Genomic DNA, 21,926 nt, shown 5'->3' with positions numbered 1-21,926 from the left:
GAAAAGCATCAAACTTTCTCTAGATAGTAAAGGATAGAAGGTATAAAACAAGGTATATCTGCTTACAGTCTAAATCTGTGCCCTGAAAGTCTGCAACCTCTTTCAATTTCTGAAGATTCAGAAAAATACGTAGGAAAACACTCTATGAGAGACTGAAATCAACTGACAACATCTGAATCTAGAGAATTTTACAAACCACAGAAGAAACATTAGTTTGAGGGGAGGAAAAAAAAAAAAGACTTCTCTAGGCTTCTTTTCTGCCATAACCTAGCTGAAACTTCAGAAAGCTAAAACCACTTCCAGGAAAAGCAAGGAAGGAACTGTAGACACCCTTTGTCCCCCTTACCTGCTTCAGGCCATGTACTGTACCCATTACATACTACTACCAACCCCAAACTCCCATGTTGGTGTTGATGATCCCCCCTCTACATAGTCCTGTAGAATGAAAACCTTAGAAAACAATTGGGATAAAAACTGAAGGGTACCAGGGTGGAAGGACACATTATATGCTGCCTCAGGCCCTCTGAGCAAAAGAACGAAGGGCAAAGAGTCCTAAGGGTAGAAAGCACAGCTGATTTCAGGGTTCATAAATTCCAGCCCAAACATTCAACCTGAAGAAAAGCCCTGTGCTGCTGAGAAGTGTTGTGGGACTTGGGCAGATTTTCATGACCAGCGCTGGAGACCCAGAAGAACGCTAAGCCCAGAAGAAATAAATGGTGAAGGACTCTAGCTGTTGACAGAAAACGGCTAGTAATTCTTTCTCCTTTTCCTCTCTTTCCCTCCCACCTTCCGTCCCTCCTTCCTTTCTTCCTTCCTTTCTTCCCTCCTTCCTTTCTTCCCTCCTTCCTTTCTTCCTTCCTTTCTTCCCTCCTTCCTTCCTTCCTTCCTTTCTTTCTCTCTCTCTCTCTCTCTCTCTCTCTCTCTCTCTCTCTCTCTCTCTCTTTCTTTCTTTCTTTCTTTCTTTCTTTCTTTCTTTCTGGGGTGTAGGGTGGCAGGCTGTGAAAGTTACAGTGATTCCTGGTTGAGATAGGTTGAATCCCTGGAGACCCTAAAAGGACGGCAGGCACATTCCCAGTCCCTTATGAGATCAAGGCCTCACTAGCTGCAACCCCACACAGACCTCTGTGGAGAGGTTTGAGACAGACCAGTCCTGTAGGGCAATGCCCCAAGCCCCTCCTCCACAGGTGAGGATGTGACCAGAGGTCACAGAGACTCAAGACAGATCAATCATAGAAGCAGGACCACGCCTCCAAATATGTAGATGAGGTCTTCCCAAGTTCTCAGGCCAAACCAATAGGAAGTACCTGCTGTCAGACCCTGACCCATCCAAAAACTGTATTTAAGAATCCTGTTCAGAAGGATTAAAGGTGTGCAGGAATTACTCCATCGTCTGAGAGTTTCTGTCTTAAGAGCTGTAACACCGCCGCTTGGGGAAGAGATCTGCTCTCCCGAAATTGCTCCCAGAAGCTCCCTTCCACCCTCACTGTCTAGTCAGTCTCCTGCTGGCTCAGCCCTGCCAAGCAACCAAAGTGGCAGCCGCAGAAAGGAGAAGAACTAGCAACGAGGCAGTCAAAGCTGTTCCCCCTCCCTACCTGAGTTCTCTCCCCCCCTCTCCTGAACCCGGGTCAGAGCTCTCCAGGGGGAGCCCCCAGTGAGCAGCCCCATACTGTGGTTGTTTGCATTTAGTTACTTTTTAAAATAAAACAGGATTTCACAATTTAGCCCTGACTGGCCTGGAACCTTTGTAGACCAGGCTGGTTTTGAAATCAAGAGATCTATCTTCCTGCCCTGTTAGCTCCTAATCTCCAGAACCCAGAGATGAGATTTAAAGTGTATGCCACTACAATTAGCAGATTTCCCTTTTAAAAGGAATAAAAGGGCTGGAGAGATGGCTCAGCGGTTAAGAGCACCCGACTACTCTTCTCGAGGTCCTGAGTTCAATTCCCAGCAACCACATGGTGGCTCACAACCATCTGTAAAGAGATCCGATGCCCTCTTCTGGTGTGTCTGAAGACAGCTACAGTGTACTTATATATAATAAATGAATAAAAAAATTTAAAAAGAATAAAAATTGGAAAGGACAAAACATCACCCATGAGGAAAAGACAGTATTTTAATACAGGAAGATGGCCCTCACCCCAACTCCTCAAAGATAGAGAGCTTAACTGTATATCCCATGATAGAGTCAAAAAAAAAAAAAAAAAAGGCCTGGAAATAGGTTGGTACCCCTCCAGAGAATACCATGATACATGGCTTCTGAGGGATGGTGAAAAACAAGATCAAAAATCAAAACAAAAAGAAGGAAACGGTGGCACGTGCCTAGAATCCTGGCACTTGGGAGGTGGAGGCAAGCTCTCTGAATGGTGAGGAGGCTCCCCTCACTCATCTTGCATCCTTAGCTTCTAAAACAGGTAGGACGATCGGCACTCACCACCAAACTCAGCATAATCTTACTGAAATCTGCTTTTTAATCAACAGAACATCAAAGCTAGGTATGGTGGTTCATGTCTGTAATTCCAGTCCTTGGCTATCCAGAGTAAAACAGATCACACAGTAAGGTAATGACCAGCCTAGTCTATATTGCAAGTTCCTGGCTAGCCAGGGCTACACAGTGAAACCCTATCTCAAAAATAGGTGTAGAGACAGCTCAGTGGGTCACAGCGCTTGCTGTGCAATGAGCCTTACGACCTGAATTCAGGCCCCTGACACCCTTGGACAAAGCAGGGTGAGCAACTCCCAGCATAATCCTGATCTCCCATGGCAAGATGGGTGGCAGAGACAGGAAACAGCAGAAGTGCAAAATTCCCATGCTGGCTAACCTAGAATTAGCATCTACATGGCAGACCAAGAGAGACACACTTCAAACAAAGTGTAAGATGTCCCCAAAAGTTGTGCCCTGACCTGCACTCATGCATTCTCATAATGCATTCCAGCATGAACACACACGTGCGTGCACACACACACACACACACACACACACACACACACACATCTAAACACCAACAAACCCTGAAAGATAAGAAGGTCTTAAACTTCTGACAACACTAGCACTCCTCAGTACTAGTCAACACATTTGATTAAGTCTACATCCGTTTTTATGAATACCCTACTTTCCCAGGCCTTGCTCCTCTGTTTTCAAGATATCTATAAATTGCACAGCAACGAAGGCCAGGATTTGATGTACTCTGTATTTCTACTTGCACTATTGGTTAGGTGCATAAGACAGAGACGCAGCACTGCTGCAGCGCACTAGACTCATATTTGGGGGCTGGGGGGGGACTGTCACCTCAGCCTGCCAGTCTTCTGAGACAATCACTAGCAAGACTTTAACCTTAGAGCAGCGTCTGGAAAGTGAGCCGAGCCTGTAAGGATCAGTGCTGCCGAGTGCTGGGTCTGATAGACAGGAATGATGACGTCCACGTGAGCTCCTGAATATGTTCCAGGCTCTTTCCCTTTTCCACTACTTTCAGCATTTAAAAGTTGTCTATAATAAGCAAATTTTACCACTGCAAATAGAAGAAAAACCATAATTTATTCTTAAAAACCTATTATTTGCTAACTGCAATATGGTTCCTGGCTAAGTTAGAAATATACCCTCCTACTAGGCAGACATAGGATCTCAGAGCTACACCAGGACTGACTTCACATTCTCAAGCTGAAAACTGGGAGAAGAAACATACAAATCACATGAATATTCATTATTAGCATATTTAGGTATTAAATAAACATTTTAGTTCACAATTATTCAGAAAATCATCTCAAAGTTGTAAACCAATTTGTGTTTGGTACAGATAATCTCTGTGTAAAATAGTGAAAACATTTCTTTATGCATTCAACACAACCGAAACATAAAGGGCAGTGTATTTACTTAAGAATACACACAAACCACATCCAGCAGGTAAGCTAGACGCCAGGCAAGACAGAGCTCACAGGGAATGATAGAGTGTGTAATGTAATTAATTTTTCACACTATTCTGAGGATTTCTTCTTAAGTAACATCACCCATACAAAATAGATTAAGACATAAATACTTTTTTCGAGTTTATTGTCTGTTTAATTTCACTAGTTAATGTAAATAAATCAGAAGTGAAATTCAATAATGAATTTCACACTACTAACAAATTAAACCCTAAACAATATATAATCATCTTCTTCCATATGATAGATTATGAAATGAGTGATTATGCAAATAAAATATAAATGTAGATGAACATTTACTAATTCTTGTTGAGAGTACAAAATAAGAGTAGGGCTGTGCTTTATGCTTTCTGTAATTTTAATCTAAGACAAGAATTCATTAAATGGTGTAAATCATTTCTAAAAGATCACAAAAAATCCTAAAAGCCCTAGCAGACTGTTTTTTAGGACATCTGATTGATAGGGCATCGATACAAAGGGAAGGAGAAGGAGGTTTGTAAGAAGAGCCAATAAGAATAAGGGTGTGTACAGGACAACAAAGGAATTAACCTCACCTGAAAGTACTATGAGGCTAAGCCATAGAAATCAAGACTGCAGAAGAATAAAGAAAAATTATTTAAAAGGCTGAAAAGTCAAAAATACCAGAATATGTATGTGTGTTTTTAATCCTGCAGGCTCCATTTGTCAATGCCCACACCAACATATGTAGATCAGCATATCAAGATTTGTTGAATATTAAATTCATTTACTCTAGAAGAGTCTTGTACAAAAGATTAATTTTTTAAGCAATGTTGGGAAGTAAAGTGTGATAACTAGAATAAGACAGGAAATATCTTGGGGGAAAGAGGGCGGTGTACTAAAATAGCTCAGCTATTCTACTTCACAAAATAGAGATTAAAAAAGAGCCAAAAAACCAAAAGAAACAAACAAAAAACCTGGAAATTCCTGCCTTAGAGGACAAAGAGAGTGATAAGTTGAGTAAGAAAATAGGAAAGAAATGTTTAAAAGCAGAAAAACAGTGTGAGGAAGATCTTATAATGATACCCATTCATTACTTTGTATCCTAGCCTAAAAAAAAGTTAACAACAAAAAAGAAAACGGGAATTACATTTCAATATTTTAGGGCATACTAGAAATTCAAGTATTGTGTAAAAACCTACTTTTTATATGATAGCAACTACTTCAATTTTGTAAAATATTATGTAAACTAATTGAATATTATGCAAATGGAATTTTCCTCAGATGACAGTTTTAGAACTAAAATGAGCATTTTTAATAGCCTAAATCTAATCAACAAAGGAAATTCTCTGAAAGACTTTAGCTATTCTGAGTCACTCCCAAGAGTCTGTCCATTCACGATTGTTTTACTATTCTGTTAAGTCTACAACAAAATGCCCCCACTGTTCCAATAGAGGCAAGACTAGGATGGAGGTAATCAACCACTCTGTGATTTGATTTAACATGTACTTCATCATCCTGTGATGATATTTATGCCTGGTATTGGAACCCTGGTCAAAAGCTTGTGACTGGGGAAGTAACAGGCCCTAAAGGGAACCTACCACCATTTTGTTAAATCAACTTGGTGTCAAATGAATTCTACATATGGTTATATGCTCTCAGTTTTGGTAAGAAGCTTCTGTTTGCAGTGGGTAATGGTTAACACAGAGACTTATAACTAGTAAAATGCTATTAATAAGTGACTGTTAAGTACAGGCCTCTAAGAGGAAAATCTGTATGGGCTCCCCAAGGCTCAGTGAGCATCACAGAAGACACGGGTAGAAAGATGAGAAGAAGTGCTAAAAGTGCTGGTGTCTGGAGATGGCATGGGTGTTACAACTAGAAACTGCCAGTAACTGTGAGTAGCTATACAAGATATGCACAAGATGAAGCCCTGCAAAATTCCATCATGGATAGGAAAGGAGCTATGAGTCCCCACTCCTCCCCCAGGAATGATCACCAGTTAATGATAGCTGAGCGAAAAAAGGGATTTTATTTAGTGGGCTCCGTAAACCAGAAAATATCCCATCCCCAATCCATGCTGGAATTAAACTGAGTGGATCACAAACAACAACAAACAAACAAACAAGCAAACAAACAAGACAAAAGTACGAGAGAGGCTTGGTGTGAATGGGCTCCACAGAAGTATGCAGGAATGAGAAAGGGAATAGCAGTAGTGGCAAAAATGACCCAAACCCACTGTACACAAGTAAGAAACCATCAAAGAATAATAAATGTCTTTAAGGTCTCAAAAACTACTGATTGTACCAGGGCTCTCACACGGTCCATAAAGTTTTTAAAGAATTATCTGCTACCACCTACTCTAGTTTATAACTAAAGATTTTCATTAAAAATTCTAAAAGACATTATAGTGCCTGGTATTGGAACCGTGGTCAAAGCTTGTGGCTCGGGAAGTAATTAATGGGCCCTAAGGGGGAACCTACCACCATTTTGTTACATCAACTTGGTGTCCTATGAATTCTAAATATACATGGCTATACTCACCCAAAGGTGAGTGCTGCTCTCAGTTTTGGTAAGAATTATGGAATGCTGCAAATATTTATGTGTTGAAATCAAAGCCTTATATTACCCTTTAAGACATACCCAATGACATCTAAACAGTGCATTTTAATACCCACTCCCAGCCATTTAAAACGACTTGAGTGCAGCTGCTTGCAGAGGCTTTGTTAGGCTGTACCACAGAGCCTCCGCTCTGAGGCCTGTCCTAACTCAGAAAACCCAACCTTTTCTTCTCTTCTCTTTATCTCTTCACAGATACTGGCTAAACACAAGCATGCTTCTCCTGGCATCTGGGGTTTTTCCTTCTTCCGCTGAAAGCCAGTTCTTTTGCTTTGCTGCTGCTTGCTGACCTCCACTGCTAACAGCATAGCTTTCTCTTACTTTCCCCTTCCCCTGGCAGCTGCAGTCCTATAGCGGGCCTGTCTCGTTGTTTTTCTCTCAAAAGCTAATGAAAAATAACGTTGATCTTCAAACTAAGCAAACAAATGTATAAAGACACGTTAGCTTTTCAAAGTGTGGGAAACTTCTCCTTGTTCTTTCTTTTTCATTTCTATTTCCTCTTCTGGCCAGGAGTAGCGTGGAAACTGCCTCTGAATGTGTTAGGCAGCACATAAAGACACAATTTGGTGGTGGTAAGTGCACCATCCCCCAAAAGCCTTTATACTTTACTACTGAACCAACCAACCAACCAACCAACCAACCAACCAACCAACCAACCAACCAAGGCATGTAACAAAAAAGGAAAATCAGATTACCAATTAAATACACCCAACTGTCTAGAGAATGATGACATTTTCAACTTGATATGGCACAGTTATGACTCTGACACTACATAAAGAAGTGGCAACTCTTATGGACCTAGCTTGGTTCTTTTCCTTGCCACTTACTTACAGCTGTATTGGACTTGATTACCAGTTTCATCTGAGTCTGTAAGACCATTTTGCCTCTGTTGCCATCCATAATCACCCCCGTTTCCATTAGTGAGAAGACGCACGGAAAAGCAGAGTCAAGCATGCCATAGCCTCACTTTAAAGAGATGCCATATTCCAACTTAGCACTTCTAACCTCTGCACTTGTAACCTGAATTGAAGGTGACGTCATGTAAATATATTTCAACAGGAAATGAAAACATTTAAATGAAATGTACTCTCCTAACATGACCTTATGGATATTTTAGCAAACTTAAAACAACACTTAAAAATATTTGTCAGTTGGATAATCATGAATTACAAGCTACATAGACAGCATCGAGCTATAGGGAATTCTGGAAGAGTACAAGGAACCTCCAGAGACCAGCACAGTATAAGCACTGTGTTTGTTCAAGCAAAGGAAGCGCTACCCACTTGGCCAAGGTGGAATGGCTGTGGAGTCATTTATCATCATCTATTTATCCAGGTCTGTGATTAGCATAATGTCTGGAACAAACTACTTTCAACAATCCTGGCTGGGGCTCCACCGTTAGAAGTCAGGGTAATCAGGTGCAATCTTTCAGATATGTCTCAAGGTATTGGGGAAGTGCTCCATATGGCTAGTGACTGTTTTACTGATAGTCAAACATTTGTTCAAGAATACTAGGGAAGCAATAAAGAGTGTGAACAGCTGTGAATTAGGAGTCTGACATCTTTCTATATTTACAGGAAAAAGAACATCAAATGGAAAGTTATGGTATAAACATAAAGAACTTGTCATTAACGCTAACGACTTCCACAGATTCCAACTATGCTTTAACGATGCCCAGGGAGTGATGCTCTCCTTCCCAACCTCTGCAAGACTGTCTCACAGTGATGCTATACAGTGCACGTTAAATAGAATCGGTGGTCTCTATCTACTAAATACCCTCTATTGCTTATGTTAGGAAGACCAAAACATTAACAAAAGCTCCCTGCATATCAAAACTACCCTTAGTTGAAAGTCAAGGCATGTGATGAAAAGGATTCCTGCAATATTTACCAGTGATCAGAAAGAGCGCACCGGATAAAGAAATTCCCTGAGACCTAGGAATGTGAGACTTTACCTGGGATGGAGAACAGTGTCCCTTTCTCCTCTGTGAATGCTGGCATTGCATACTGATACATGCAGTGTACTAATCCTGATGATGTGTGCCATCATCACCTGCTATGGGATGAGTTCCAGTCAAGAGGGCACCTTCAAGTCAGAGGTTTTATTTAAAATAAAACAAACTTACCCTCTTTTTAATCAGTGAAGTGGAAAACAATATTTGTTATCATATTTTGTTCACACATTCACACACACCAAGGTGTAGATGTGGAGCTCAGATGATGTGTGGGAGGTGTTCCTCTCCTTCCACTGTGTGGTACTGGAGGTCAAATTGAGGCCAGCAGGCTTGGTAGTAAGCACCTTCTCTGCTGTGCCACTGACCCATCATGTAAGGCTCCAAAGCCTAACTTTTTTTTGTGATACAGAGCCTAAAAGATCAAGTTACTGACTTCTGAGAAACTGTAAGTTGCAAATTATCAGCCAAGTCTCAGTTATTCACTAAGAAGATAATTTTCTGCTTTTTGTATCATATTGATCCTTCTAAGTTAATGATTTAATGATATATTTTTCTGTTTTACTAAAATCACAAACAAAATTCTACATAAATGCCAAAAACAATCCTTGCTAGTTGGGAATAAAAAAATCTATACAGATCATCAGAACAATAATGCCTACTGCATTTAATTGTGCAACTCTGAAAGAAAAACACATAAAAGGATTCCAGACAATTCCAACACAAAACATCTCTCCAGTATAGCCAATATCTCAGATAAATACCATGTACGGTAATGGAGGAATAAAGTCATGATAATTAGCATGCCGGTGCTCCAATTAGAACTTAAAACAGAAAAAGCTCTGTAAGTGGAGCACAGGACTTGTCTAATTTCAAGTTCAAAGAATTACAAATCAGTCCTCATTTTCCATCTCATTTAGATTCCTTTTATAGCCTAAGCCACGGAAGACACAATTATTGCCTAGAAGAGCCACACATGGCTAAGGTTTCTTAGCCGCTAGAATTGAATGAATCAAAGAATGTACATTCAACTGACTACCAGGACTAGACACAGAGCAAGAAGCGGCCAACAAGAGAAAGCTACAGCAGCAACCCAGTCTCTCCATCAATAAGTTCACCAGAATGAGATCTACACAGCCAGGGAACATGTGGACCCACAGACTACTAGGAAGAGTGTCTGTCTGATAGTTTCCCACAATAATAGATGTAAATGTAGAACACATCTTCTTAAACCACATGAGTAAAAGAGATCTTTTATCTATCCGGGCTGCTAGGGAGAAGTAGGTAAAACACGACCCAAATGGATTTAGATACTGCAGTCTCAGGCAATGCCTTCTGAACAAGTGGCTTGAATTTTCTTTCCACACTCACTGTCTTGGTGCTCATTACCATTAAGATGCTCCACAGAGACTTAAGGACAATTTAGCCATTCCAAAAACAACTTTTGTTATTTAAAGTTCATAAGGTTCACAAGGCTTTTAGATCCAGTGCTTTACATACATGACACCAATGCTTCTAACAATAATTTTTTAAAGCTTTGTTTTCTGTTAATACAGAAAAGTAGAGATCTGAATGGTCGTGTGACTTATCCAAGTCACTTAAAACATACCAGAACATAACATATACGTGTCTACTTCCAAGTCTATATTCCTCACTCAGTGCCATTTACTCTCTTTTGATGGCCAGGCCTCGGTCAGACTTGCCAGCACAGATTCCTCTACTCCCTATCTCAGGAACAGTATTGTGGCCCATCAGCTACTAGAGGCAGATCCTGAGAACTACCTCAATTTCATTTTCAGCCTTTACTGCATGTCCACCAACCACTCTCTCCCGAAATGTCTTAATTCCTGACTTTGGTTTCTCTCTTCTCCTATTGTCATTACCAGGATAGATTATGACAACCAAACCTGGGTATCTTCTAATCTAGTGGATTCTCAGAAGTCATATTTGTATTGAATCCTTTGGAAGCATCCTTTTATACCCTATCTGTTTGGAAGAATATAGTCAAATGACTAATTAGATAAGTGGCAAACTATCTAGATTTTTTTTTTTAGATTATTTTTCCTCAAGAGCTTGGTGAGATGGAGGTCTTTGTGAACAATAATACAACAGTTTGGCTACTAAAATGGTGATAGTGTAAAATGATGGAAAATGATTTGGATTCTCACAGCTTTCATATTCATGGTACCTGTCCATGAAAACATGATGTTAATACCTTAGAACTAATTGAGTCAACTCATAATGGCTTTTATCTGTTCTTTTTTACTTAAATATTTAAGCTGCAAGATGTATACAGTCCAAATGTCCACCAGTAGACAGATGAATGGACAAAATATGGTATATTCATACAATGGTGTTTTAGTCAATGTTGAAATGAAATACATACTACGACATAAACCTTAAAGATGTTGCTAAATAAAATAAGCCCATGCAAGAGGAAAAATATTGCATTACTGTACTTGCATAATACCTAAGAGTAGCTACATCAATACAGGTAGAAGGTAAAAATGCTAAGGGATGATTGAGTTATAGTCACAGAATATGAGTTTTGGAAGATGAATTCTGAAAATGGAAATGGTGGTTATGGTTGTATAACAGTATGAATTTACAGAATACACTGCATTGCAGGGTTAAAAATAGTTAAGAGAGAAGCAGTAACTTTTATGTATATATATGCAGAATTAGTAAATAAAATCTGGTGTTCCTTGTACCAAAAGCACATTCACTAGGCTGTTCAACCCATTCTCCACTGTAAAGTATCAATGTTCCTCCTAAAATGTGAACCTTGTCATTTTACTCTTCATCCAACCTTCTCTCCCACCATCATTAAGCCAATTCTTTCACATCACATTTAAGGAAGGCATTCCAAGCTATTATTCCAACTCACTTTTACCCCTTAATACATGTCACTGCTACTATACATTAAAGCTTTGTGTATAGTTAAACTTGTTGTCTTCAGCAACTAGGATTCTCCCACAAGCTCTCTTAGGTAATTCACAGAATGGAAAACCAGGCATGCAGCTCTTACTCTTAGCCAAAAATAACACTAGTGTATATACATTTCTGGTAACATGAAAAATCAGATGTCCAGAAAAGTTGTATCTTGGTACAACCTATATAAAAACCTTGGGATATGTTAATACCATTTAAAAATGCATAACCAAACTATTAAGAGGTAAGGAAATTCTACTAAGGCTAGAAAGAAGGAAGGGCTACAAATCTATAGGGGGATATCTAAGTACTAACAACTAATATCTTTCTCATGGCCAGTACTGACTTCTGATGGGTACAAGCCTAGATTTTAGTGAACAGTGAACACACACAAAGCCTGGGGCAAAACATTGTGCAAAGAAGAAAACAAATCTTTTCTTGAGAAACACAGCCTGAAACCAAACCACAGAAATCAACAACAAAATGTTCCATAAAACATGAATCTATAATTTTAAATTACTAAACAAAAAGTAAAAAAGTGCCAGAGCAAAAAATTGTCAGCTTCAAGATCAAAAACTCAGGTGACAGCAGATGCTGGTGAGGATGTGGAGAAAGAGGAACACTCCTCCATTGTTGGTGGGATTGCAGACTGGTAAAACCATTCTGGAAATCAGTCTGGAGGTTCCTCAGAAAATTGGACATTGAACTGCCTGAGGATCCAGCCATACCTCTCTTGGGCATATACCCAAAAGATGCCTCAACATATAAAAGAGACACGTGCTCCACTATGTTCATCACAGCCTTATTTATAATAGCCAGAAACTGGAAAGAACCCAGATGCCCTTCAACAGAGGAATGGATACAGAAAATGTGGTACATCTACACAATGGAATATTACTCAGCTATCAAAAACAACGACTTTATGAAATTCGTAGGCAAATGGTTGGAACTGGAAAACATCATCCTGAGTGAGCTAACCCAATCACAGAAAGACATACATGGTATGCACTCATTGATAAGTGGCTATTAGCCCAAATGCTTGAATTACCCTAGATCCCTAGAACAAACGAAACTCAAGACGGATGATCAAAATGTGAATGCTTCACTCCTTCTTTAAATGAGGAAAAAGAATACCCTTGGCAGGGAAGGGAGAGGCAAAGATTAAAACAGAGACTGAAGGAACACCTATTCAGAGCCTGCCCCACATGTGGCCCATACATATACAGCCACCCAATTAGACAAGATGGATGAAGCAAAGAAGTGCAGACTGACAGGAGCCGGATGTAGATCGCTCCTGAGAGACACAGCCAGAATACAGCAAATACAGAGGCGAATGCCAGCAGCAAACCACTGAACTGAGAATAGGTCCCCCGTTGAAGGAATCAGAGAAAGAACTGGAAGAGCTTGAAGGGGCTCGAGACCCCATATGTACAACAATGTCAAGCAACCAGAGCTTCCAGGGACTAAGCCACTACCTAAAGACTATACATGGACTGACCCTGGACTCTGACCCCATAGGTAGCAATGAATATCCTAGTAAGAGCACCAGTGGAAGGGGAAGCCCTGGGTCCTGCTAAGACTGAACCCCCAGTGAACTAGACTATGGGGGAGAGGGCGGCAATGGGGGGAGGGTTGGGAGGGGAACACCCATAAGGAAGGGGAGGGGGAGGGGGATGTTTGCCCGGAAACCGGGAAAGGGAATAACACTCGAAATGTATATAAGAAATACTCAAGTTAATAAAAAAAAAAAATTGTCAGCTTCTTTGTCCGATGCTGAAAAACATAGCATCGGACAAAGAAGGACTGTGGGTTATCACAAACAGTATATAAATATCTACCTTAGATCTGAAATGCATTAAGAGTTAAACCTAGGACCAAGGAATGAGGTGTGATCAGAATCTCAGAATAGAATGATTATATATCATAATAATGGTTATATATGACAAGCTTATAGTCAATATTGTATTAAATGAGGAAAACTCAAAAAGAATTTCCACAAAAAAAATTTAGGAACAATACAAGGGTATCTACTTTGTTCACTGTCAGTATTCTCAATATAGTAAGAATTAGCTAGGGCGGGGCTGGGGATTTAGCTTAGTGGTAGAGCGCTTACCTAAGAAGCACAAGGCCCTGGGTTCGGTCCCCAGCTCCGAAAAAAAAGAACCAAAAAAAAAAAAAAAAAGAATTAGCTAGGGCAATAAGACAAAAGAAAAAATAAGAAAGTTACAAATAGGAAAGGAAGAAGAAAATCCATCCATACTTGCTCCTGTTATGCCTCTCTAAGAGATCCTAAAAACTCAACCGGGAAACTCTTGGAACTATAAACAAATCCAGTAAAGGCCAAGACACAAAATCAACATACAAAAATTATAGCATTCCTCTTTAACAATGACAAGCATACTAAGAACAAAACCAGAAAAAACAACACCATCCATAAGAGCAAAGCAAAGCAACAACCGATCTTGGAATAAGCCTCACTAATGATGTGGAGGATCTCTCTAATGAAAACTTGAAAACACTCAAGAGTGAAATCGAGGACAGAAGTGTGAATGAAAATTCCTGAAAAGAAGCTGTGTCTGGCTTTAACAAAAACTCCTGGAAGGAGTTTGTGTCTGCAGAGACTGATGAACTTACTTAAGTATTGTGAGAGATTAGAATTTTGTAGATTTAGAGATTAATTACTTCTCTTGAGCTAGTTTTAACCTTCTGGACCAGTCAGCCCAACTCTGAATGTGACTAACACCTCGGGATAATAAATACAAACCTTTTAGAATCTATTAACTTAGCAGAACACTAGCTTCCACCCACCTAAGAGCTAAAAATGCCACCAGACATTATCTTAGGCTTATAAAAAGCTCCCCGATCTTTTTGTAGCCACCAATGTATTCTAAAGTTGCCTTAAAGTTGGTTTATGTAAAGTTGATTTATGTCATTATTCTGTAAAACTATAAAAACTTTGTGAAACTGCTTCTATGGTGGAACCTCTAATTGGAGGTAGCCTACATATGTGTTCCTGGGCCATGATCACCGATATTGACTTGAGAATAATATCTGTCTTGTTCTCCTTAACATGAGAACTGTGGTTTTTACATCCACAGGTGAACTTCCCAGGTTCATAGACTAGAGGAATTGATATTGTGAAAATGGTTATCCACCCCAAAAGCAATTTATAAATTCTATGTAATATGTGGGGAAATTCCAGCAACATTCTTCCCAGAAGTGGAAAAATAACCTTAAAATCCTATGGAAGCACAAATGACCCTGTATAGCCAAAGCAATCCTGAACAAAAAGAATACTACCAGAAGTCTCTCCACAACTGATTCCAAGTTACATCACAGAACCATGGTAATGAAAAAAGCACGGCATTTACACAGAAAGACACACATACATCAATGGAATAGCAGAAAAATGCAACTACGGCCATCTGAGTTGTAGCAAATATGTCAAAAACATACACTAGAGAAAAGCTAGCATCTTTACCAAATGGTGGCAGGGAATCTGTGTATGAGGAAGAATGAAACTCGATCTGTACTTCCTACACAGCACAAAAAGTCAATGCTAAACAGGTCAAGGGCCTCAATACAATACCTGATACTATGAAAGCACTAAAGAAAAAAGTAGGGAGTTCAATTCAATATAGTAGAGACCTTCTGAATAGAATTTCTATCACGAAGGAGATAAGACTAATAAGCAACAAATGGGACTCTGGAGGAAAGAAATGTTTTGTATAGTAAAGGAAACTGTCCAGTGAATGAAGAGCCAGCTACAAAGTGGGAGAAATCTTTGCTAGTTATATTATCCAACATAGAATTAGTATTTAGAATATACGAATAATTCACAAAAGCAACCCAAATCAAACGGGTGCTGTAGAACTGAATAGAGCATTTCCAAAAGAATTAATACAAGTGGCTAATAAATATTTTAAAGGTGTTCAACATTATTAGGGAAAATGGAAATTAGAACTATCTTGAGATACCATCTCACTCCAGTCAAAACGGTTGCCATCAAGAAAACACTTGAGAGGATGCCAAGAAAGGTAAACATTTATCTACTGATGATTGGAATATAAATTACTAAGTCACTATTAAGTGTCTTCGATAATTTTATGTCAATTTGACACAAAGCTAGAGTCATCTAAGAAGACAGGATCATAATTGAAAAAAATGCCTCTATAAGATTGGGCTGTAAACAAGCCCACAGAATATTTTTTTAATAAATACTTGATGTGGGAGGGCCCAGCCCATTGTGAGTAGGGCACCCCTGGTCTGGTGGGCCTGGGTTCTGTAAGAAGGGGTTGAGTGTGCCAATAAGCAAGACTCCTCTATGGCTTCTGCATCAGCTCCCACTTCCAGAAGCATGGTTTGAGTTTTTGCCGTGGCTTCCCTCTGTGGACTATGACTCAGGATATATAAGCCAAACAAACCTTTTCTGTACAAGTTGGTTTTGGTCAGGATGTTTTGTGATAGCAGCAGAAAAATAAATAAGAAGGAGGTCTCTTAGAAAGCTGAAAGAAAACTACCACATGATTTAGCAATACCATTCCTGGGTTTACATTTAAAGTACTCTATATCCTATTACAGAGATATTCCAGTATCCATGTCATTGCTGCTTATTGACAATAGTGAGAAAATGGAATCGTCCTGAATGCCCAGCAACTGAGGAACAAATAATGAAGATGTTTACATATACATAATCAAGTTTTATTCAGCTGAACAGGAAAAAACAAGATTATGAAATTTACCAGAAAATTAAAGGAACTGGAAAATAGTTTCATACTTAATGAGGTAATTCAGGCCAAGAAAGACAAACATGATGTGTTCTCTCACATATGGATCCTAGCTTTAAGATTTTAGACTTGTGTGCTTACTTGTTGGTGTCCTTAGAGGTCAGGAAGCTACAAAAGGCCAAAGATGGATATAGAGGAATTTTAAGGATCAGAAGGGATAGTAGAACATGTGTGCTATAAAAGTAGTTTGTTGGGGGAGAATATTAGGGATAAAAGGCTTAAGTGGAGATGGGAACAGGAGGTTGGGGTAAAGCAGGTGGGCTAACCAAGACTAAGGCTGTATGTAGAGGCCTCAAGGAAACTACTACTTTGTAAGCTAACTGAAATGTATAACTGGGTTTAAAAGGAGTTTAAATGGAGGTACCCTACAAGGGTGAAGAATGCTTCCCCTAAAGGCATGAGTTACTAAACAAGAATCTCAGGGCTGGAAAGATGTGATATACCTCCCTAGGAGTTATTGAGAAGGGTGCCCCAGAGGCACCCTAACAACACAATTTACTACCATGCTCTTAGTTGTCCACCATGAGTAGAAGGTAAGCACCTATGGCTGAAGACAGGGTACCATTTGCTTGCAGCACACAGAGAATGTAAACTGGAACTCAACTGGTAACTTACAGGGTGCTATGCACCAGGGTAGAAAAAGCAGTGGTGTAGCCTGAATGCTTCAATACCGACTTTCCAGCACCCAAAGGAAATGCAGTCCACAACTAATGAAATTCTTTAAACTTGTTTTATTAACAACAGAATTAAGACGAACATATTAAATGCTACATAAACACTAGGAAGAGCTAACAATCATTTAAATAGGGTAGATCGGATTTCACTCTTAAACTGACATATAAAAATCTCAAACCAGATCTTTGCATTTTATTACTTAAGGCAACAACAACAGGAACTACATTGGAACTCCAATTAGGACCCTGAATTTGAAGGCTTATAAACCCGTGGCTTTAGAAAAATCCAGACACTGTTCCACATAATTATGAGACTCAATTAAAATTATGTTCTAAGTTCTGCAACCTCTTTTGAAGGTATTTTTATGTGCATTCATTTTGAAATTTCCCAGTACCAATCCCTTGCTGGTGAAATCACTAAAAAGCAACAGCTACCAGCTTCCAGTCACTCTATGAACCAGGAACACATCCCACAATTTTCTTCAAATCTTGGAATACACTTGGAATACATCTTTCAGTCAGCCGGCTCAAAGTACTTCGGGGAACTAGATAATAATATTACAACCCAAAATTAGAGTTAGCTAGGGCCTTACAAACAGTCAACCCCTCATCTGCATAAAGAGAAAATGTGACGCCAGTGGAGGAGCACTAGCTTAGGTCCAACAGCTGGTGTGATGCCTGTCTCCTCGAATCCTGCCCAGTGGTCCTCCTCTACCGCAGCCCCAATGCACGCTCGCCCGCAGTAGGTAAGGAAATGGACACCTCCGTACCGCCAAGGCTAGCAAAGGTCCAAGGTAAAGAAAGGAGCAGCACCTCTTGCTGCCTGTGGGTGAAGTAGGCAGGTACATTACACGAAGTGCTACAGAAATGGACCTGTCTCCTAGCAACAACCTCCTGAGGGAGGGGATAAAGACTGATGATGATTCCCTTCAGGTAGAACTCGCTTAAAAATAAAAACCCAAACTCCAGGTTAGACACACACCCGCTCCACCCATGCACAAGCTGGCAACTGTCACCACCGGTACCGTGGCATTCCGGGACTAGAAGCCTGACTCCGCCCCCTACCCCGACCGTTCAGCCCTCCGGAGGAGTGGGGCTGGAAGATCCAGACGCCTCCCGCAAGAAAACTACCTGAGAGTCCGTCCGCCGCTGCCCGTAGCTTGCCGCTCGCCCGGTCCTTCAGCCTACTTCCGGGGTCAAGTCAACGTTTGGCCGCTTCAGATCCCCGGTCCCAGGCCTCCGCCCCTCTAAGTCCCGCCTCCACTGACCACTGCGTTTCGGCCACAGCAACTTCCGGAACGCCGCGCGTCACTAGGCAGTAGACCAGTACTTCCGGAAGCATTGAGCTCCGCTATCCGCGTGCGCGAGAACTAGCTGCTCCTGTGGATTTGATTGGTGGATCTGAGGCGCATGTTTCCTCTGATTGGTGTTCGGGAAATCTGCCGGGTTGGCGAAGCCTGCTGGGTGTCAATCATAGTCCGCTTTCCTGCGGGTTGTGAGTTTTGGCGGCAGAATCATGGTGGACATAATGGAACTCCCCAAAGCGCGCGTCAACGCCAGCATGTTATCACAGTATATCGAACGACCCGTGTGCTTCGTGGGGAAGCTGGAAAAGGTGCGTGCGGGTTCGAGCGACACGACGGGATCCGCAGCCATTAGGGAATGGCTGCGGGGTAGGGAGCGGAGGTTGGGAGCAGGTAACCTTTAAGCAGCATTGCCTTCCAGCTTGCTTTAGTTTTCACAAGAAGAGCTTTTCCACGGCTAAGCCATTGCCTCTCCATTTCGGTGCCGCTTCTTTTATTTCTCAAAAACTGTTTCGAAAGATCTTTTAGTTCCGAGCGCTCCGCGCCCCCTCTCTGTATTTACCAGAAAGGTATTTACAAACTTGGCTCCTCTGTTGTCCTAGTTTTTGGTTTAGCCAGACTTAGCTGATGAATCTTCTTGTTTCCCTGTCTTTTGCAACCCTCTCTACTTACGGGCCTGGTTTTTCTGCTTTGCAGTCTTTTCTCTAGGAAACATTTCTTGGTAGCCCCTCCCATAGACTATAGATACCTTGTATCTAGTTCAGTCTTAAGACTGCAGCCTGGTCCTTCCTATAGGTAAGAAATAAGCCCAAAGTCCCAGAAATTGAGAACGCCGAGGGAAAGAAAATCATTTATAAGACCTTATTTGCTAGGTCATTTCATTCACACATTTCCTAAGTGAAAGGAATGTCTAACTTCACAGGTAGGCTGACTGAGCTAACTGAAATGCCCAAGAGTCACATCAAGTGGCAGAGCTCAATTTCAAGGGAAGTCATCTTCAGATCTGGCAACCAGTTCTTTTAGATCGTCTTTCTTAATTTTAAGAGAAGGTATTCTGTGAGATCTACTAAATAATTAATGTTTTCAGAATTCCATTAGGTAGTGATTGCCCCCTTTAATTTTAGTGTACAGTGGCCAAATTTACAAATAAAAGAAGCGACACAGAACACTAAGAAAATATTCATTGTATACTAGAAATTCAGAATTGACCGGGCTTCTAGTCATCAAATCAAGTAACAAAATTAAAGCTTGAACCAAATAAACTGTCCAAAAACCTATCACTATATGTTCAACGGAATAAAACTTCAATGACTCTTTTGAATATCTCATTTCTGTAGATTCTGTTTTCTAAATCTACGGCTTTTTGTCTTGGTTTCCTTTTTTAGATTCATCCCACTGGAAAAATGTTTATTCTTTCAGATGGAGAAGGAAAGAATGGAACCATTGAATTGATGGAGCCAGTATGTTTAAAGTGATATACTCTCATATTTAATTTGGGGGGGGGGTTCTTGTTATTTCTGATTTAGGTGATGAAAATGTGAAGGCTGCACTTGTATGATTTTAAAAGTCAAATTCATGCTCTCATATTTTGTCTTATTTCCATTTCTAACCTTCAGTGATTCTTAGGGCACCAACATTTCGGAAAGTATCCCTTAAGTATTGATTGGATAACAATTTTTACTCCTTTAAAAAATAATCCAAAAGATACATATGAAAATCTTTTTTCCAAACTACTTCTTTCTTCTATAATCACAAGCCTGGTTTTAGCTATATGTGTGTGTGTGTGTATACATACATATGTGTATGTATATATATTTGTTTTTATATATTATATATACATATTTGTTCTTTGAAAAACCTATTCCTTTGTACATATTTTTAAATTTTTAAAAATTTCATGTTCAATGTGCTTAAAACATCTTTGTGATCTTTTATGAAGACAAATCCATATATCATTTGGTTACTCTATATAGAACATGCATTGTAAAATTTATATATAGTTCTTCTCGTGACTTTTTAAATGGATATGTGTTGATAGGAAACCTGAACATCCTCAGTGTCTTTAAATGACTTTGCCTTCAACTTAAATGTGTAACTGTATCTCCAGAACTTAAGGCAGTACTAAAGATACCATCCTCATCCCATCTTTCTCTGTTATATGTGCCAACGTCTTTGACAAGCTATATTTCCATTTTTATGTTGGTTAAATGTAAAGTGTCTTTTTGCAATGAAATATTAGTGAACTATGAATGAATCTGAAAAACGAGGAAAAAGTAGAACAACTTTCCGAGGTCATTATCAACTGAAAGGTTAATCCCTAATTGGCATTTCGTTCAACGTTTAGCTGGATGAAGAAATCTCTGGAATCGTAGAAGTAGTCGGGAAGGTGACAGCCAAGGCAACCATACTATGTGCATCTTATATCCTGTTTAAGGAAGATTGTAATCGCTTTGGTAAGTAAAGCATCTTACTATTTAGCAGTTGTGTATAAATAGGAGAGAACTTTTATTTAATGTTTTTGGTTTTAAATCTCAGCCCTGGTACAGTTTCAAATTCTATAAAATGAGAAGAGACCTTGTAAATTAGTCATTTCTCACATATGTAAAGAAAACAGTAAATACCACTAGTTATAGAATAAAAAGGGCTTAAACTACGATAAAGTTAATATTTTAATATATGAATTGGAGGCTAGAACAGTCTAGTAACACTGAAGTAATGACCCCAGCAGAAAATGACAATATAATGGTTTATCATCTCCCCATTCTTTGGTAGTACCACAGTTAAATAAATATGGATTGTGAAAATAAGTCGACTTCTGAAAAGGAGAGAAATTCATAGAAATACTTCAGGTAACAGTTGATACTGCAGATTCCATTGTAGATTAAGTGTTTGCTTAAATGTTTCTTTCAGATCTTGAACTTTACAATGAAGCTGTGAAAATTATCAATGAGTTTCCTCAGTTTTTTCCTTTAGGGCTTACACAACATGAATGAGCTTCTTGAATTTCTTAAGATTGCCAGTAAGCTACATTGAAAGTTATTAAAGAAGACTCCTTCAGTTTAAGGGAGAGACTCCTATAATTTCTAATATTTAATTTGCTTTTTTATATATATTTTTTGTAAATCTACTATGACAGTTTACATCTAAGTCTTTTTATAAATTTTTTAAAATCGATACTTCAATATATGGTCTGAATAAAAAGAAAATTAAAATATGCTGTTGGTCAATTGTTTTTATTTTCAGTCTCAAACTTGGAGTTTTGTAACTATAAGGTTTGGTCTTTCATCTACCAAAGGGAAGCCTGGGTCAGCTGTGCTACAGATTTTCTTATCATCTACCATGCTGATTATTCCTTATTAGGTTATTTAGAAAGTACTTTTGGTGACTGAAAAGAACAGGCATATATCTAATTTTTCAAGTTTCTTCATTTTGGATTTTAAAATGTGATATATACCAGTGACAAACGGTTGATATATGATCATTGGGTTGGCAGAATCTTTGACTTTTTGTTCATGCCTTTAAACTTGTCATTATTCTTAGTATGGAATTCTCATCTACCATTTTTCGGTCCTGAATATTGGATTGTCTCTCACAGCTCAAACTATTTTGAGAAATTCTGGAGACTTTAAATGTGTCCTAGTTAAAGGAAGTATGTCACTGGAGGGTTGCCTATCAAGGTTGTAGTTGGTCTCTGATCCCTTCCTCACTCTCCTGTTTCTTGGCCACCACGTTATAAACTTGTCTTTTCTCCCATTCCCAGGCATCTATAACGTACTAAGCTCTC

At 39.5% G+C, this 21,926-nt stretch overlaps 2 protein-coding genes across 2 annotated transcripts in view; one reads left to right on the top strand and one right to left on the bottom strand.

The window, feature by feature from the left end:
* Glcci1 (glucocorticoid induced 1) overlaps positions 1–18,050 on the bottom strand; it is a 327,628-nt gene extending 309,578 nt beyond the window's left edge. The window contains exon 1 of the mRNA NM_001177442.1: positions 17,970–18,050. The gene's annotated coding sequence lies outside the window, so the exon portion shown is untranslated. The remainder of the gene's footprint in view (positions 1–17,969) is intronic.
* Positions 18,051–18,323: 273 nt separating this feature from the next.
* Positions 18,324–21,355, top strand: Rpa3 (replication protein A3). Its single transcript, NM_001106584.1, has 4 exons — positions 18,324–18,453; positions 19,528–19,602; positions 20,487–20,595; positions 21,053–21,355. The coding sequence occupies exons 1-4, from the start codon at positions 18,355–18,357 to the stop codon at positions 21,133–21,135; spliced, it is 366 nt and encodes a 121-aa protein (NP_001100054.1). The 5' UTR covers positions 18,324–18,354; the 3' UTR covers positions 21,136–21,355.
* Positions 21,356–21,926: the final 571 nt, after the last annotated feature.

The sequence above is a fragment of the Rattus norvegicus genome, chromosome 4, assembly GCF_036323735.1.
Source record: "Rattus norvegicus strain BN/NHsdMcwi chromosome 4, GRCr8, whole genome shotgun sequence".
In the NCBI taxonomy this organism is placed as follows: domain Eukaryota; kingdom Metazoa; phylum Chordata; class Mammalia; order Rodentia; family Muridae; genus Rattus; species Rattus norvegicus.
Note: the sequence above shows the minus strand (reverse complement) of the source record. Positions and strands in the feature narration are given on the sequence as shown.

Excerpts from the sequence above, each read along its gene's own strand:
- Rpa3 (NM_001106584.1), top strand. The coding sequence starts at position 18,355 with ATGGTGGACATAATGGAACTCCCCAAAGCGCGCGTCAACGCCAGCATG. Across the intron at positions 18,454-19,527 it reads TCGTGGGGAAGCTGGAAAAG|ATTCATCCCACTGGAAAAAT; the intron begins GTGCGTGCGGGT and ends TTCCTTTTTTAG. Across the intron at positions 20,596-21,052 it reads GGAAGATTGTAATCGCTTTG|ATCTTGAACTTTACAATGAA; the intron begins GTAAGTAAAGCA and ends TGTTTCTTTCAG.